Source organism: Mesocricetus auratus, unplaced genomic scaffold, assembly GCF_017639785.1.
Source record: "Mesocricetus auratus isolate SY011 unplaced genomic scaffold, BCM_Maur_2.0 Super-Scaffold_4256, whole genome shotgun sequence".
Lineage (NCBI taxonomy): Eukaryota > Metazoa > Chordata > Mammalia > Rodentia > Cricetidae > Mesocricetus > Mesocricetus auratus.
The window spans coordinates 15,982,052-16,000,409 of record NW_024429182.1 but is presented as its reverse complement, the minus strand read 5'-3'; the positions used below and the strand labels follow the sequence as shown (position 1 = coordinate 16,000,409).

At 52.4% G+C, this 18,358-nt stretch overlaps 1 protein-coding gene across 8 annotated transcripts in view; it reads left to right on the top strand.

Annotated features, from left to right (window-relative positions):
* The window catches only part of Btrc (beta-transducin repeat containing E3 ubiquitin protein ligase), a 178,720-nt gene extending 171,371 nt beyond the window's left edge, over window positions 1–7,349 (top strand). For all 8 annotated transcript variants that reach the window (XM_005063536.4, XM_040743818.1, XM_005063534.4 and 5 more), the window contains 2 exons: window positions 1,172–1,364; window positions 3,134–7,349. In XM_005063536.4, the coding sequence (XP_005063593.1) occupies window positions 1,172–1,333 (162 nt within the window). In that variant the 3' untranslated portion in view covers window positions 1,334–1,364; window positions 3,134–7,349. The remainder of the gene's footprint in view (window positions 1–1,171; window positions 1,365–3,133) is intronic.
* The last annotated feature ends 11,009 nt before the right edge of the window (window positions 7,350–18,358 follow it).

Sequence of the window (18,358 nt, the reverse complement as noted above, 5' to 3'; positions counted from 1 at the left end):
ACCAGACTGACCTCAAAGTCACAGAGATCTGCCTGCCCCCACCTCTCAAATGAAAGCAGTTTTGTTTTAATAGTATTGAAAAACTATAGGCAGCCCATATGTCCACCAACAGGAGAATAAACTAACTATAGTATATTCATAAAGTGGAATATTAGCCACTAATTTTTAAAGGAATGAAATAACTTTTTCCATGTAGTGACAGAAAAACAGTTACAATTTTGAGTAAAAGCCAGGTGGTACACACCTTTAATCCCAGCACTCAGGAGGCAGAGGCAAATGGATTTCTGGGAGTTTGAGGCCAGCCTGGTCTACAGAGCGAGTTCTAGGACAGCCACGTCAGTTACACAGAGAAACCCTGTCGTAAAAGCAGACAAACAAATGTTTAGTAAAATAAGCTGGCACAAAAATGTACTGTGTGTTATGTGTTTATATGAAATTCAAGGGTAGGTAAAAGTTAATAATTGGAGTGTAGGCGAGACTGACTAGAAACAGTGTGGAAAGTACTTTCCAGGAAGTTAGGAACAGCCCATGCCTGATGTAGGCAGTGCTTTCTACCCTGATGTGCTAGACCAGGCTCCTGACCACATGAAAGGCAGCCATTAGAATTTTACAAGTTGTTGACTGTATGTGAATAGCTTCAAATTAATCATAGTAGGACATTATGCATCATGAAAATCTGTAAATGGTTTTTCAAATGGAAGAAGTTTCTTTTTTAAGGTATTTTTTTATGTCCATGCTTGTATATTTTATAGTACAATGCCCTCAGAGGCCAGACTATCAGTCTCCATGTGGGTGCTGGGTAACCTCCAGCTTCAAGAAGGCTGGTTGGTGGACATTGTACCAGCATGTCATTTCTCACTGCTGATCACCCCTTGACTTCCGGTCAGAGGAGCTTGCAGGGAGATGAAAAGACCTGGAGGCACCAAGACCACTCTCCTAGCCTAATCCCAGTTGGTGGTGACAAGCCAGTACTTCCTTTGCCATTTGCTTGTTTACTGTGTCCTGCTATCAGTTACTGGTGTTTGAGTTTTCCATCCTAAAGTTAGTGAAACTGCTGTCTAACTGTCTGAAACGACCCCTGGGCACACCATAGCCTTTCTATAGGCTACTTCAGACATTAATGCTTTTGAGTTTGAGTTCAAAGTCTTTCTTTTTGTTTCTGCTTCTTTAGGAACATTCTGGAAGAGTTTTCCGACTCCAGTTTGATGAATTCCAGATTGTCAGTAGTTCACATGATGATACAATCCTCATCTGGGACTTCCTAAATGATCCAGCTGCCCACGCTGAACCACCCCGCTCCCCTTCTCGGACATACACCTACATCTCCAGATAAATAGCCCAACCCTGACCTCATACTTGCCCGGGTATGCAAAGAGCGGTGTGGGTGGCACTGTGGTAGGAGATAGAATACTGGCCATGAGGCACTGCCAGCTCTCGGGAGTTTCTCCTCCTTTGACTCACCAAGCCGTGTACAGCAGAGGGCAGAATCGGACAGCATGACATGAGGCAGGGACTGCCCCAGTGAGCACCACTTTGACTGGTAGAAAGTAGCAAGTTCAGTTCTAGAGGGTTCTAGCATTCTTGTTATATAGTAGTACAATTTTTATGAAAGTAAATGGCATTTGAGCCACTTAGAAAACTAATGGCCCAAAAGCCTGTCATTGTATAGTTTTAGATCAGGCACCTACAAGGAAGACCCCGTCAGTCCAGCAGCTTATCTGGAAAGGTCTCTAGCTGAAATGTACCCCTGGCAGCGCACAGCTCTGGCTTCCCGGTCTCACTTCTCTGCTCCATCCACAGGAGATTAGCCACTTGGTTCGTTTGTTCATTCCCAGTAGTAGCATGAAGCCGGGCTCCTTCCCAAGTCTCTAGCACCTCCCTAAGGCAGGGCAAAACCTAAAATACCCAGGTATTGTTTATGGGTGTTTGCACTTGGCATGGGGTACCATCCCTGGTTCAGACATGTTGGGTTATTGAGTTCTAGGGATATGACCAGTTTTGGGAACATAGTGTGCTTCCTGTTAGAGCAGGCATGCCTCTCACTGCACTCCTGTACCTCTGTCAGTCTTCCTGAGGGTGAGAGCATGCCTCTGGGGGCTCCCCACAGTGTCTCTGCTATTGGAGAGGACAGTTGGTTCATCATTCCTCAGATAAGTCACACTGGGTGTGTGCTCTTGGGCCCTTTGTCTGCCATATCCTGATAGTGAGATGCGGAGCCCAGCACCTGTCTCACAGGTCTGCATGGAGACAGTGTTGGCAAAGGTCTTAGTCTACACGCATCATAAACCCTTTGCAGAGGCAACCACGGGGAGTGATCCTCTGATCACCATGTACCTTGTCCGCTCTTTTTGCCAATCTTTGGGTTTTTTTCCAATGTAATAGTATTTTGCTGTTGGGGTAGCAGCTCCTGGGTATTGTGCACCTGGCCTGACTCATACTAAACACATGTTTGGCCATGGGAATGTACCCTAACCCTCTCTGTTTTTATTCTCCCTCACTTTGTTTACATCTTTTTCTCCTCTCACTGCTGAAACAGACTTCCCCTGAGAATCGGACTCGGTCATTTTTGACTCCTCTAGGCTCTCTTCTTGGGCTGTCTTGTCTTTTCCCATGACTTAAGCTCTCACTTCAACCTAGATGGCAAATTTTTATCTCCAGTATCATCCTCTGCCTTAATCTCCAGGCCCCATCTCCAGCCACCACCTACACATCTGTCCTTGAAGGGACCAGGAGCACTTTCGGCGTCTCCACACACAGTTCCTTAAGCCAGGCAGGCCCCAGCCAGCTTCCCGACAGTGCACCCTTCTTACAGAGACACCACTGTGCTCCAAGACAGTCACTCAGGGCCCCCAGAGTCATCCCTGCCGCTCTGCTGTTCCAGGGAGCAGGGAAGCATGGCATTGTCCCAGCCATTATTCACTCTTAATCTTAGCACCCCGTACCCTGAGCACACCACCAGGCCCTGTTCTTTGTGTAAGTCCCCAAGGAGACTGTGACAGAAGCACTTTGTGGGCAAGCAGCTCTTGGGAAGGAACCACAAACCTTTCTCATTGACAACCACACACACTCTGTCTTAGCGCAAGTGAAAAGTACCAGGAAAGGCCTAACGACTGCTGGCTGTGTTTCCACACAGGACTCGTTAATGTTGCAGTATTTAACATACCTGCCAAGACCAGGATGAACAACAACAATCACACTCCTACCCGGATTCCCCGGATGGATCAGCGAGGAGCAGGGCTTTGAGACTCCTGTTGGGACAGTCGGTCAGCAGCTGACCAGGACGGTCTGCTCGGCACACCCGGCTGCTTCCGTGCTGCTATCAGAGGATGTCTTTATCTTGTGTGAATGATTGGAACTTTTAAGCCTCCCTTCCCACTCCCTTCCCCCTCCTCCTGCACCTGTTTCTCTCCCATTGGGTTCCAGACAAAGATGACTTATAAATATATTTAGTGTTTTGCCAGAATCTCTCTTGCTTTGCCATTAAGCAGAAGAACTAGCTTCCCCATCTGGCCTACTTCTAGGGGACAGGGGCTGCAACTTCCAGGCAGAGAATGCCTGGCCTCTCCCTGTTGCCTGCAGGAGTGCCCAGCACCTGGCCAGAGCAGTCCAGGCCGCTGCGTAGGAGGAGACAGCTGCCTGCACACCTTAGAAGAGAGAGGGACACACACTGGAAGATCTGTACCTGCTGCCTCCTCTCCTGTCTGGGTTTCTCTCCCTCCTCCCTTCTCCCTCCTCCCCTCCTCCATCTTCAGCCTGAGAAGGTGTGTGCAATGTCCTCATCTAGCATGAGGCAGATACCTAGAAAATGTGACACTTGGAAGAGTTTGAGTGTATTGTAATTTCCAGCCCAGGCTTTTGCTGCCAGTGACCCCCGGGGCAGCGGTGGATTCGTGAACATGACATTCACCATATTTGCAGCTTTCTCGCTCCTCCGTCTCCGTGTCCAGGGGGAAGGACAGGAATGTCCTGGGCACCATCAGTGGTTGTGTTTGCTCTGGACTCAGCAGTCTCCTCGGTCCCATGTAGAGTGGAAAGGAGCTGCTGATTGCATTTCCTCTCATTAACAATTAGATGTGTAATAAAAAGCATTGTGCTTCATCTTAAATCACTGGCAAGGCTGGGCCTGCAGAAAGGCCTGGAATGGCCATCACCAGGCACCACTGCCCTCTGTACCGTGGCTCACATCTGTTTCCTTGACTGAGCCAGAAAGCACCCAGGCACCCATAACTGCCCAGACTGAGCACAGCAGCCTAAGACATGGCCGGGAGAAAAGCGTCTCCTCCATTTCAGCCAGCCAGGCTAACGTCTCAACCCAACCTTGCACTGCAGACCCTTCCTTCTGCTTCTCCCAAACCCAGTGTTTGCAGAAAGGCAAGGCTGCCACAAGGGATCAGGGTGAAGTTTGGCACACAGGGTTACTAGTAAGCGGGAACTGCCTTCTCTTCCCTTCCTTCCCCGAGCCTTATTTTGCTGTCCACTTTCCCCAGCCAGGAAACCCTGGCAGTCAGTGAAAACATAAGCGGCTGGCCTTATGGAAGGCAGCACTGGACCTCTGCCAGCAGGCTGTAAACGCAAAGGTTCTTGGCCAGCCCAGGAGCACTTGAACAGAGAACTCACCCCCCCACCAACATGCTGGGCCTGTGAAGGGGTGGTTTAGGCATACTCTTGGACCCGAGGCCACGGAATGGCCTCATTTTTTCCCTGGAAACCAAGCAGTCAGGCCCTCCTTGCTGTTCCTAACCATGCATTTTAAGAAAGCCAACCGAAGCAGCTGCTATAAAAGCAGAAATGGGGGCCAGTCACAAGTGACCTACAAGCCAGGCCACCTTCATGTCAGCAGGAGAGGGAGAAGAAAGTGTCTTCATTCTCTGGTTTGCAAGTTGTCCCTTGCCCAACATGTCCCCTGAGTGAATGCCATTACAAGCTGAGTCAGGTCACATGTGCGGTTTGCCTTTTCCTGTGTAACTGCAGTCTCAAGTTCTGTTTGAGAAATATCTCTGCGTACACATTCTTCTTTCCTGACCACCACACGCTGCAGTCATCTGGTTAGCCACTCTGAGCTCCTTGTCCATCCCATTGACTGTTAATAGTGAAGGACTTTACTGGAAAACAAGTCAGATGTAAAGAGACCGGAGCTGCTTCAAGAAACGGTCTGCTGGCCTTGCCTTGACTGGCCCTTGAGTTGTGTGCTGCCTAGGAAGTAGGAGCAGGAGGGCATCTGCCTGTGTCTGCAGGCCCTGGGCTGGACGCCGGGGTTGGGGGCAGTGTGGGTACTTCTGCAGACAAAACCCTCGGTGCCAGGACTGCTCTCCTTCCCAAGGTTAGCCAAGGGGAAGTGCGGCCACCCGCTGTCCTTGGGCTCTGGTGGACCCTGCACATGGAAGCCGTTAGTGCAGTTAGGCTTTTTCTCCAGGTTGTCCTCTACTGCTGCTGAAAACGGGAATGAAGTTAAGTGGTCTGAGAAACTTGAATCACATTTCTCAGCTCTGGGGGTCATTTACCAGTTCATTGTAGAAGAAACAATCAGGTAAGTAGAAGTTCATTTCCAGAGAAGGTAAACCCCACTTACCATCTCTGCATGATTTCAGTGGGAATTGATTATCACCAATCCCCAACTGGGCGAGAATAAATGTAAAGTTTGACCTTTTTAAAAAGAAAAGAGAAACAAAGAACATCTCAACGCATTTAAAGGAATAGTAGACGAGAAACTGCAAGTGTCCTGTGGCTCTGAGTGTCCCCATGATCGGCTGGTCGGTCAGTCCCTCCCTCCCTCCCTCCCTCCCTCCCTCCCTCCCTCTCTCTCTCTCTCTCTGACTAAAATCTACTTTTCCAATGGTGGCTCGAAAGGCCTCTCCTACAGACTGCTGAGACAGGGTACCCTGTGACCTCTGTGTCACACTGGTGATGTCTGGACAAGGCCAACCTGCCTTGCTGCGTAAGTGTGCACAGCTGTGTGTGTGTGTGTGTGTGTGTGTGTGTGTGTGTGTGTGTGTGTGTACACGTGCAAATACATGTTGTTGGTGCTGCTGCTGCTGGGACCATCCTTTCCCTTGAAGTACATTTGGAAAGTGGATGTGAATTATGGATGGGAAGCCTTTTACACTTGTCCCTTGGCTAAATTCTTTCTGATTTGTCCTAACTTTAGAGACAGAGACTGTCTGGCACTCTGTTGACAAGTAATAAAGTCTGGCCCTCATAGCTTGTTTTAGAACTGAAATGACATTGAGACTCCTAAATCATGAAAAAAAAACATTTATTTTTAGTGATCCAAAGCTGGGCAGAAGGCTGCTTCGCACTCATCCTGGAGGCTGGAGATGATGTACTTGTTTAGCGCCCGACTAAAGTGGAGAATACTGAAAATAATTAGGCCATGGTGGTGTTAATTGTCTTAGCCTCTCCCTTTTGAGTCAGATGTGATACCTCCTGGATCTGAGGCAGGCCCATCTGGATTAGTGCAGGCCTATAGGCTAGGCACAAGTGTGTTCTAAAGGGGTAAAATGAGGCATGCAGGGACCCAGTCCCTGTGACTGCGTTCCGAGGGGTAGTGGTCAGTTTACATTGTAATTTTGATCCACTCTAATCTCCATCCCCATTTGGTTAAACTCAGCGGTTTGAAGTGCACGCAGAAACTTCCAGCAGGATCAGCCCTAGTACTCACACACATGGGTGACCTCTGGCAGTGCAGAGCCCTGCACAGTGAGCACAGGCGGCACCAGTGAGGCAGCCATCTCAGGGGAATACAGCTGAGGACAGAAACCAAAGCAGCACAACTGTGGCTGCCTGCCTGCAGGTGGAGACTGCATTGCTGTCCAGAAACGCCTGCTGCTGACAGCCCTGTCTTCAAAACCAAATAGTGCAGCGCTTGTACTCAGAAATTTCTGGAGGCCGCTGACTTCCCAAATACCTACTTCCCAACAGCTCAGCATCTGGCTTAGTTTCTGAGTGTGGATGGAGTTGGACAGAGACCGTGTGTGTCACCTCCCCTCCTAAGCTATCCCCTAGGATGCTGAAGGAAAAGTCCAACAAGCTAGCCCTCTGGGTACCAAGAAAGCTAATACCTTCCCAAAGCAGTGATCCTTGAGCCCTGGCAAACTTACAGAGGCGTCTGTGGACTCCAGCAGGGAACAGGCAACCCTGGCAACGAGTGTGAGCCAGAGTGCTTTTGGTCGTTTGCTCTTTGTTTCCTAGATTCTCCAGTGCTGACTGCTTTATTTTTGTGATTATGTTACAGTGATGTGTAGTCAATGTACCAATGTGTTCACAAGCTACGACCATGGTAATAGAGTGTGTTTGGTTTTTTAACTGTTTGGGGGGGGAAAAGTAAATTACAAATACAAAATTAAAGTGAATTTTCTAAGTGTCTTCTGTCTTTGACCCAACATCATAAGAATGGCTGAGTTTTCAGTATACAGAGAAAAGAACTATATAGTAGATTATTTTTATGAGAAAACCAGATCAAGAGCCAGCTGTGGTAGCACACGCCATTAATTCCAACACTGGGGAGGCAGAGGCAAGTGAATCTCCTGAGTTCAAGGCCAACCTGGTCTACATAGTTCCAGGCCAGTCAGACCTATGTAATGAGACCCTGTGTCAAAAAACAAAACCAAGGGCTGGAGAGGTGGCTCAGAGGTTAAGAGCACTGACTGCTCTTCCAGAGGTCCTGAGTTCAATTCCCAGCAGCCATATGGTGGCTCACAACCATCTGTAATGAGATCTGGTGCCCTCTTCTGGCCTGCAGGGATACATGCAGACAGAACACTGTATACATAATAAGTAAAAATAAATTATTAAAAAAAAAAAGCCGGGCGGTGGTGGCACACACCTTTAATCCCAGCACTGGGGAGGCAGAGGCAGGCGGATCTCTGAGTTCGAGGCTGGGCTGGACCGACAGCCTCCAAAACAATACAGAGAAACCCTGTCTCGTAAAACCAAGGTCCAACCAGCTTCTGTACACGATGTACTTGGGAGCCCAAGACGGGGTTGTCGAGTTTAGGGCTACATGGCAAGGTCCTATCTTTAAAAGGGAAGAAACAATCCTAACTGAAATGTAAAGAAACACTTCCCGCATGCAGCTCACTCTGCTGGCTCGTGGTGAAGCCGCAGGGAGATCTGACCTGTGTGACTCCTCATTGTGAGGGCCGCTCCACAGCCCCCACCTGGGCCTTGAACCTGAGCTTTCCTCCTGCTGTTGGATGGAGGCCACTCCATTCGTCACTCATTCACAAGTTCACTAGACTTCCGGAGTACTGCCAGAGAGGCTCACAAGCCACTTGGGGGTGAGCCCCACCTCTTCCTCAGGACCAACACACAGAAATAAGCACAAGATGAAGGCCGTGGCAGAAAAGGACAGCCCCCTGCCCTCCCCTCTGGGGACCCAAGCAGGACTCTTGTCAGAACTGAGTCATCTTTGGCTTAAAAGACTATAAGCTTATGGTGTATTTAGTCCTTCCCCCTTCCCTCAGCTGTGGCCTCATTGTCTGTTACCTGGGTAGTCACTGTGGCCCCCAAGGTGAACTTGGGCTGTGGTCAATGCCACCAGCTTCCACTAAGAGCCTAGAGAATGGTAGTGTAAGCTCATCTGGTCTTGTGCAGGTTTTACATGCCCACAACCACATCTCCCTTAATAGGAAGCACCCCAGAGACTTGCAAGGTCAGCAAAGACACTGTAGCTACCCGCAGCTACTAGATAATGGCCTGACCAGTCTGACTCCTAAGCCCCGGACTAAGCCTAAGGCCTTGGGCCTAGGCTTCAAGTCAGCCCGTATCCCCAGGTGAAGGTGCATGGTCTGCTCCAGACTGCCCTCTGGCTACCCTTCCTAAGGCTCTTCCTAGGGCTGGGCAGCCATCAGCAATGACTAAGAAGAGATTTTGCTTCTTCCTGATTGGCTCTTGCCAATTAAGAGCATTTTATTAGGCTGCTAATTAAAGGCACTTCGTTAGCAGCAGGAGAGGCCGGGCGGGTGCCTGGTGAGATAGAGCCAAAGCCAGGAGAAATTGTTTCCCTCCCCCATGGAAGCAGAGCCTCTCCAAACCCTGTCAGTCCCCAACCTCTCCTGCTGCGCCTACCATGCCCCTTGCTTTCAATTAGTGGCTCTGAGGGGAGTGAGGTCATTACCAAGCCCAGGTCCAGAGCCCCCACCACTACCTCAGGCCACAGGAGGCCCTGAGAAGCTGTCCAGGTCCCCAAGCACCACCTCCAGGGAAGGAGGGGCTAAACAGCCCGAGTGAAGCTGGCCCTTTACTCTCCATCCCTCTAGTAAATGTCATGTGGTCCCCGTAACTGAGGCTACCCCCAACAACCACCTAGTAGATGACAAGAGTCACATAAGTTTCCTCACCAAAAGGTTCATGTTGTAAATGGCCTGACTTCTATCAGGAAGAGGCTGTCCCCTCTCTAAGAGTAGAGCCCCCATAGGCCCTGAGTTGGTCCAGGTGGAGGGGCTGGAGGCAGTGGGAATTCTGTGGGACTCCTATTGCGAGAACTGGGAACAGAACCTGGGGCCTTGCACACACCTGGCAAGCGTCGTAGCGCTGAGTGGTGTGCCCTGTCCGTCAGGCGACCCTCACGTCCCCCTGAACGGCCCAGCTAGGCCTCAGTCAGCCAAGCCTTCCTGCCACAGCAGGACTTGGCTGTGACCTGGCTCATGGTGACCGGCACACAGGGTCACCAAGGATGTCCCCTCTCCAGAGCTCCCCACCTCTCACTTAGCTGCAGAATTAGCACCAGCCCAGGCTGGGAGGGCAGATTTATGGCTGGGCCCGCCTCCCTCCATTTAACCCGAGGCCGGCCCAGGCTCCAGACACTAAATTAGATTTTTGACAATTAGAGAGACTAATGGGCACACAGCCATCCCCAGAGCCAGATATCCAGCAAGGCCATCCTGTAATATCCACCACTGGCTAGTCACCCTCCCCCACTCTGGTCTCCCATGGGGTGGCATTTCCCCTCCAAGCTCCACACTCTGGAGGGTCACCTGCTTCCCCCCCTCTTTCAGTCCCTGGCCCGACACTGGCTGGTCTGGTTCTTTGCTCTATCCTGCCTTCCTTGTCCATCAGTCCCCTCCTTACCTCTGTCTGTCCCACCTTTCCCAGGATCATCCGTCAACAATCTGCCCCACCACCAAGAACAGACTGCAAGCCCCTTGAGGGCAGGGCCTTCACCCTGTCTCCACCCTAAATTTAGTTCAGTACCCCACGGTGCTTGCTAAGTATCACCCAAGATCCTGTGTCCTTTCCAGCCCTCTCTCCTGAGCCCCTGGATCTCCCGTGACTCCTGTGACCTTACCCTGGGGACACTGGGCTGGGTCCCCTTTCCTGTGGGGCCTTCCACTCTGGCCAGCCTTAAGCTGGGTGGTAATGAGATTGCAGTAAGTGGCGCTGGGGGGAGCTGCTCACACTCACTCAGGCAGACTCATAGCTCTGTCAGGCTGATTGGTCCTGAGTGGAGGCACAAACGGCCCCCCATGGACATGCTGAGATTGGTTATAAAATTACAAGCATTTGTCCTGCTGTCAGTGGCTCCCTCCCTCCCCTCTGCCTGCCTGCCAGTTCCTGGCTCCCCACCCATCCTCTCTCCCCTGGGGCCAGTCCCCACACCCTGAAGAACTGGCCAGGGGCCACCACAGCATATAGGACAGAGGCTGAGGCTGCCAACTCCAGGAAGACAGTCTCAGCTCTGGCTGATCTCAGATGACCTTACCCTGCCCTCAGGTTTCCTAGTATCTGAATGAGGTGGGGCCCCAAATAGGCCTTAGAACCCTCAAGAGAAGAAACAGGGTCTCAGTACACCTAGGGACAACCAGTGTCCTGTACCCAAGGGAGGAGTGATGGGTATCGAGGGCCTGGTGTGCCAAAGGAGGAAACAACAGAAGCCAGGCTGGTCAGTGGAATCCCCCGCTTCCTCACTCAGGTGGCCAGAGACCCCCAACCCTACCACACTTTGCTGTGGTCTCAGAAGTCTGAGTCAGACCAAAGGCCAACATGGCCCAATAGAGCCTTACTGTGCTTTCTCATGAGCGGGCTCACTGCCCTCGCCTGGTCACTGAATACACCCCATTGGGCCTAGTCAAGAGCCTAGATACAGATCCCCCCAGCATGTGTTCCCAGAAATTCCTAACAGCCCTTGGGGCCTCCTATACCCTCGATTTCCCCGGGGGCTCTCAGCTGGGCTTGTAATGATCTTACTCCCCTCTTCCAACTGCAAGGGCCCTTGTTGCTGGGGCCCTGGCCCAAGATCTACTGACCAACCTTGATCCTCGAGTGCAGACCTTGGTCCTTGTCTGTATTCCCAGCTGCAGCCTCAGTCCCTGTCTGGATGTCCCAGGAGCCCTGTAGTCAGTCTGGCTTCTCAGCTCCAAGGGGGAGCTCATGGGAGCAGTAACTGGCTGCTGGTCACAAGGTGCCTTCCTGCCACTTCATCCATTCTCAGGCTAGGGTGCATTTGCTGTAATGACATCTTTAATTAGGGTGGTGATGGCTCATTGTTCACCAACAGTGATGGAGCAGGGCCTCCTGTTAACTCTCACCCCTGCCCTGACCCCAGGTCAACTCTCCTCCTGCTTTGAGGATGAGGAGGGACCAGAGGACGGACTCTCTGTCCTCTGAGTCCCAGGCCTGGAGTAGGCACAAGGTCTTATGCCCCTATGAGTTCCCAAAGTACTTGAGAGACCCAGGGCACCTATTAAGAGGCTGCACGTCTCCTACTGGCCACTAGATGTCTCCTTGGTCCAAATTGGCCAGGCATTGCCTTCTTCAAACTGACCACCCCCACCCCAACACAGGTGCCACACCATGGTCCCCAGACACGGCTTTAAGATTCCTAGCGTGGTGGTCAGAACTCAGAACTCCCTTGGGATTCGTGGTCTCTGCCTAAGGTGGGGCCCTCCACTGGCCTTCAAGCACACCTAGGCTACCCAGTCTGGGTGGCAGATTGCTACACTCCTGACTGCAGGCTACGGGGGCCCTGCTGGGCCAGGGCTGAAGGGTCTGGGACAAACCTAAGGCCCCCAAACCCTTAAGAAGCTGTAGTGTAACAAACTCAACTCTGGGTTAAGCCCACAACTTGGCATCTGCTGGCGTGTGACACTGAGTGAGTTCCCCGACCTCGGTTTCCCATTTACAAAATGGGCTAAGAAGAGCATGCTACCACATGCAGTAGCTGCCCAGATCCAGCCATGAAAAAAAAATCACCCAGAGGCTGGGAATGCTGGAGCACACCTTTAATCTCAGCACTTGGGAGCCAGAGGCAGGTACATCTCTATGAGTTTGAGCCAGCCTGGGCTACATAGTAACGCCTGTCTCAAAAACAAAATTAAAAAATAATGATAGTAAAACACCCAAGTTTGTGGTGCCCATGGCAGGCAAAGATGAGGGTAAAGGCTCTGTGGAGAACCATTCCCAACACAGCCGGGCTGGTGGGCACCGGGAACTGTGACAGGATAGAAGACCATACAGACTGCAGAGGTACATCTCCCGCGGCCTGGCTAGCCTCGGCCTTCCACACCTCTGCCCTGCGTACGGTGTGGAGCTACAGCAGGCCGTGGGGAGATAGCAGGGCTGCCCCGGCCTGATACAGAGAGAGGGCGGGGTCTCCTCAGAAGAGCCCGGTGTCTGACAGAGGAGCTGGGCTCTGAGACAGGACTGTTGAGGAGGGCGGGGCATGGAGGTGGTGCGCCTCTGCCTCCCAGCTCCAGTTTAAGTTCCAGATGACTCTGCCTTTCCCCACAGAGCCTCTCTCTTGCCAGGGGTGGGGCCCCAGAAACCCTCTTCCCCAGTGACCCTCTGCTCCCTGAAGGGACCCTCTCAGGGTGACTAGGAGGCCCAGGCTGGAGGGAAGAACTACCTAGCGGTAAGTATGCGCAACATTACATATGTATATTGGAGAGTAAATAACCCCAAAAAGCGCCTTGTAAATAGACTCCGAGTTTATCCTTTATTAATGAGGCACCGAGTGCCCCGCTGTTTTAGAGCAGCGAGACTTTCATAATATCAAAACCTAAATTACACTTGCGTCTCTCGTCCCAGGGACGGGATGAGCAGAGCTGTGGCGGCTGGGGCCGGCTTGCAGAGTGGGTAAGCGGAATCCCTCCATTCTCCCGGCACTGGTTGGTACCTTCTGGATGGAGAGAGCACAGGCGTACATGTGTGCACATTTGCGCGCACACACACACACATACACATACACACACACACACACACACACCCTCTAGAGAGTTCCACGGTTGGGCCTCAGGAGACAGAGTGGAATGCATGATCCCCAGTGGCCTTGTGCCCGGTTGGACTTTGCAGGTCACTCCCAGGCTCAGGGGCATGAGGGACAGGATTGAGCCCAAGATACTTACAAGCTCTGGGACTACATGGCTCCCCATGTCTCAGATTGGGCTTTACATGATCTTAAAACATCATGACACCCTCCCTGTCCCCACAAGCAGGTGGTGCTCACGGATCAGGCGTGCTGGGGCTTGGCACAAGAGTGCACGCAGTGTTGATGAAAATGACACTGTTGATGACAAGGACAACTAGTTCCTCTGCAGCAATGGCTCTCAACCTGTGGGTCTTGACCCGTTCGGGGGTCAAATGACCCTTTCTTGAGGGTCAAATATCAGATACCCTGCATGTCAGATATTTACATCCTGATTCATAACAGTAGCAAAATTACAGTTGTGGAGTAGCAATGAAAACAGTTTTATGGCTGGGGTCACCATAGCATGGGGGATGGTGATAAGGTGTCGCAGCGTTAGGAAGGTTGAGAACCGCTGCTCAGTTGGCATGGCACCAAATCTTCTGCACAGTCCTCAGAGCTCCAGCCCCTTCTGGCTCCCAGGTCAAGATCAAGCCAGTGAGTGACACCAACCCTGGATTCACAGCTTCCTTCTAGCACCAGCCTGAGCGATGTGGGCCGGGGCCTGGATTCTCTGGTCACCCTATTTCCCCATTCTGAGGGGCCGTGTCTCTTCTGTCTCAGTTCGGCCAAGGTGGGCAAGTAGGCCAGCGGGCAGGCGGGTGCGGTATGGCAGGATTTACAACCCGGCTGGCCGGGCTTCTGGTGCTCTGGTGGGCGTCATGTCGAATCTGTCCCATTATATGGACAGTTGGGTTTAATAGTCATTGTGTGATCACTCCAAGCCCAGCAAACATGGCGGGGCAACACCCCCTCCATGCAAGCCGCCCGCTCCCCAGCCACACGGCCTATCCGTACAGTAAATTAAAAATATGAATCACTTCTCCCCACTGCCTCCCCAAACGCTCATCTTGTCAGCCTCTGTGTTGCCTTCATTTGTATTACCTTAATTTAATGTTAATTATGGTCTTCATTTACAAGGAACAAGCCAGCCCTGCTCTGCCAAGGGACCTTCCCCCTCCCCCTCTGCCCAGGAGGGAGAGGCCTAGGGAGAAGGGGAATTTGGGGGGCTGCATAAGAAATCAGGAGGGGAGTCAAAGGGAGGAGATGAGATGAGACCCGGGCCATCAGTGTCTGGTGACCTTTCTGGGAAGGACTTTGGGGACCCCCACTGCCCCATACACCATGTCCTCAATCATTTATCCATTCAATAGCGACTTATTGAGCACCTAATATGTGCCAGGCAACCAGAGACCAGTGAAATGGGAGAGGAGCCTGCCTAATAAGGGCTAATGGGGTCCCCTCTGCCACCCTGAGGCAGCATCAGGAAGACAGACACAGTCCTGTGGGGAGTGGCCAGCCCCTAGCCCACCCAGAGGACACAAAACACAGTTTTTCTTTTCCTCTGAGCTCCTCTCCTGGCTGCCAGTAGCATCCTTTCACCAGTCAGCCTTGTGCCTCTTTCAAATGGGAAGTTCTTTTGGCAGTCTTTACTGAGTCTCTCTTGCTACAGATCAGTCCAAGCTCAAAGCTTGAGCGGAGCCAGGAGTGGAAGTGACTCCCAGGCCACATACACTGTTTCTGGAGGGCTTAGAGGAAGGAGCCCATTGTCCTGGCAACCACAAGCAGGCTGTCCTGTCCTGTGGCCTCTCCCAAAGTCTTTGGGTCTGAGAATCCCAGGAGGCCTGAATGTGACCTTTTGATCGCTGCTGGGCTGCCAGTGGGACACAGCCACACGCAGGTCTGTGGAGCCCGTGGGCGTGTCACACAAAGAGATCTGGCAGAAGGCCACCTGCACTCATCCCCCGCCCCCCCAAGGCTGCGGAGGAAGATCTGCAGCTGGGAACATCTGTGCAGGCTGCTATGCATCCATCTCTAAGGAGCTCTGGTCCACATACAGACAGATACACATGCCCCCTCCCCAGGGCCCCTGTGCCCTCCCCCAGGTTTCATGTGCTAGTGTGTATATGCAGGAACGCGTGTCCAGCAGGCCCATGTGCGTGTGCCCCCCTCCCGCTGTCAGCGGCGCTGATGACATTGGCAGAGGAAAGTGATGACAAATGCCCGTTATCAGCGAACGAGGCCGATGACAAATGGGCGGGCGCCCGAGCAGCCCCATTACGCTGTAATAACAGAAGATGGATGGCCTGGCGCCCCCCACCCCACCCCCACCCACCCGCGCCGGTAACGGGAGCCGATCCGGCTCCGCCCGCCGGGGAGGGAGCCGCGTTGCGGTCGCCCGCTGCCAATCCCGGCCGGCCGACGGAGATGCCCGAGCCCGGAGCCGGGAGACCACGCGGCCGCCCGCGGCGGAGGAACAAAGCAGAGCGCTCAGCGGGCGCAGGGGGCGCACGGGGCGTCCCGCCTGCCAGGACACGCAGCTGTGCACACACATGGCCGGCACACGCGCCAGCCGCCTGTGTCCTTGCACGATGCACCTGCGGCTCTTGTCCAGGCACAACCTCAACCTCTCATGGCCAGGCACACGCACGTCCTTTACTGCCTCACATGGGCTCATGTCTGCCACATGGATCTTGGTGTACCAGCAGAAATCCACTCATAGAGCCGGATTCATGCGCAAGCTGGGAGAGGTAGTGCACACCTGTATTACCAGCACCAGAGAAGCTGAGGCAGGAGGATGGCGCTGCGCTTTTCCAGATAGCCTGGACTTTAGCCAGACCTGGTCTAAACAAACAAACAAACAAACAAACAAACAAACAAAAATACCAGGAAAGGGTGTGAGGAAATGTAATTTCGTTGGTCCAGTGAGTGCTTGCCTAGCATTCATGAAGCTCTGGGTTTGAGCTCCAGATGAACCAGGGGTGCTAGCATTTGGGAAGGAGGGAGGTCAGAAGTTCAAGGTCACCCTCAGTTACATACCAAGTTCAAGGCCAGCCAGAAATACACAAGAGAGCCTATCTAAGGGGGGGGGGGTAAGAGAGGAAGAAAAAAGAAAGCGCTTACGTTGCTGTGTGTGTATGATCCTAGTGTACCTGACTACACATGCACAGTACCAAAATCTGAATGCACACAGCATACACGCGTGTGTATGTACGCAGGCCCCGCACACTGCTCAATATACAATAATGGCCAAACGCGAACACACAGGCAGAAGATGTCCACAGCTGCATCAACAAATATTAACTGAGCCCCTGCCATGCAGGTGTCAGCTAGCACTGGGGAAGCTCTGATGATGAATAGGACACCATCCCTGTTTGCTAGCTTTGCTGGCGGGGCCAGACAAATGGCCTGGAATGAAGGTGGAGGGAGTGATTTGTGCTTCGGCCCAGTGTGGCGTTTATTATGTCAAAAACCAAGGGCCTTCCTGGAGGAGACGGCAAAGGAAGGGTGAATTTTCTAGAGGGACTGAATACTGAGCAAAACATACAGAAATGGGAAAATGGAGGCAGCAGCAGGAGCTGGGAGTCCAGGTGAGTGGGAAGACCCTTCTAGGCTCTACAGCAAGAAGCAGGGAGCTGTAGGGGAGGTAGGGACAGTACAGGTGACAGACCCAGGGTGACAGAGATACACCATCAAGTCACTGGATGGGAAGAGAGCTTGCTGGTGGTGGCAGGGTAGGGCTGACTTCATTGATGTGTGACATGCGCTTTGCATTCCCAAGAACCCTGTGCTCGCTTTATTAGTTCCGCTGTTTCTGTCTCGAAACTCCTCATAACTTTTAAACGAAGAACCCCATGTTTTTATGGACCCTGAAAATTATGCAGCCAGACCCAGAGCTGGAACCCCTGGGGTTTTCAGGCTGAGGAGACAGGAGGGTTTGGAGGAGAAGTTGGTATCTGTGGCTTGGAACAGGGTATGCAAAAAGCTAGAGGCGGAGTAATCGGTGGGGGGAAATTTAGGGTCTGTACCCCCAAGCTTCTGACATTTCTACTCCACAAGAAGTCTCTCCCTTTACACACTTGTCCTATATGCTACCTAGTGTGGCTCCTCCCCCCGCCCCGCCCCAGCACATGGCATCCACATGGTCCTGGCCTACTGAATGCATCTGAGACTACACAGATAGGAGTCTACCTGTGTCACAGAGATTGTCTGGTACCCTCAGGCACCAGGCCACTCCCACTGCCCTATACTTCTTAGGCAGTTCTGTCCCTTGCGTTTAATCTAGAAGCAGAGTGTTCTTGCCTCTGTGGCCTTTATTGGGTGTCTTCTTTGGAGCTGACAATGGTTAAGGAGGAGCCAACAGAGGAAGGACCAGGACCCTGGGTGGTGGCTTGGAGAGACTAGTTTAAAGCATTAGATCAGGCTGCAGGTCTCAGAGCCTCCCTCTGCCGGACTGCTCAGCGAGGGCTCCATGAGCTTCAGCTTCCCCACACACAGAATGGGACAGAAGGTGGAAAAGCCCACACTGGTCCCCAGGTGCTGACCTGGCCTGCTGTCCAGGAGGCAGGAACTCAAGCCAGGTATCCTAGGCTGCTTACCTTTCCCGGGATTCTAACATAGCCCGGGAATCAGGATGTCTCAAACAGGAACCAGGAAGTTGGCAGACCCAAGAGGAGGAGGCAGCAGTGGGTTCTCAGGAGTCCCCAGATGACACAGGCAGGAGGGGGGATGTTCCCCACCCCAATTCGCATGCAAACGGGACACCTGGGTTAATGAAGTGTCTGGAAAACAGAAGCAAACATTGTCTTCCTGGTAGTTGGTTTTGAGACTCCGGAGAGGGAGGCCAAAGAAAAGAGACAGCCAGGGACGGCAGACTGGATTACTGCGCTAACCTTCCTCCCTATTGCTCTCTGAGGCTTCCTGCCTTGTGCCTGGTAGCAATTCCAAGCGCCAGCTTTACTTTCCCAGAGGCTTCCTCTTGCCTGTAGCATGGGACCCACAAAGACGGCCCACACTGCGGATGACCCACTTGGGGTCTCTGCAGTATGTTTAGGCCCTACACCAGCCCCATTTCAGCTGGTTTAACCACCAGATCTGTCGAGGAACCTTGGGGAGCCTCCCACCCGTGCAAGGAGACGTCAGTGATGTGCGCCAAGCCCTGTGTTGGTGGGAGGGGGA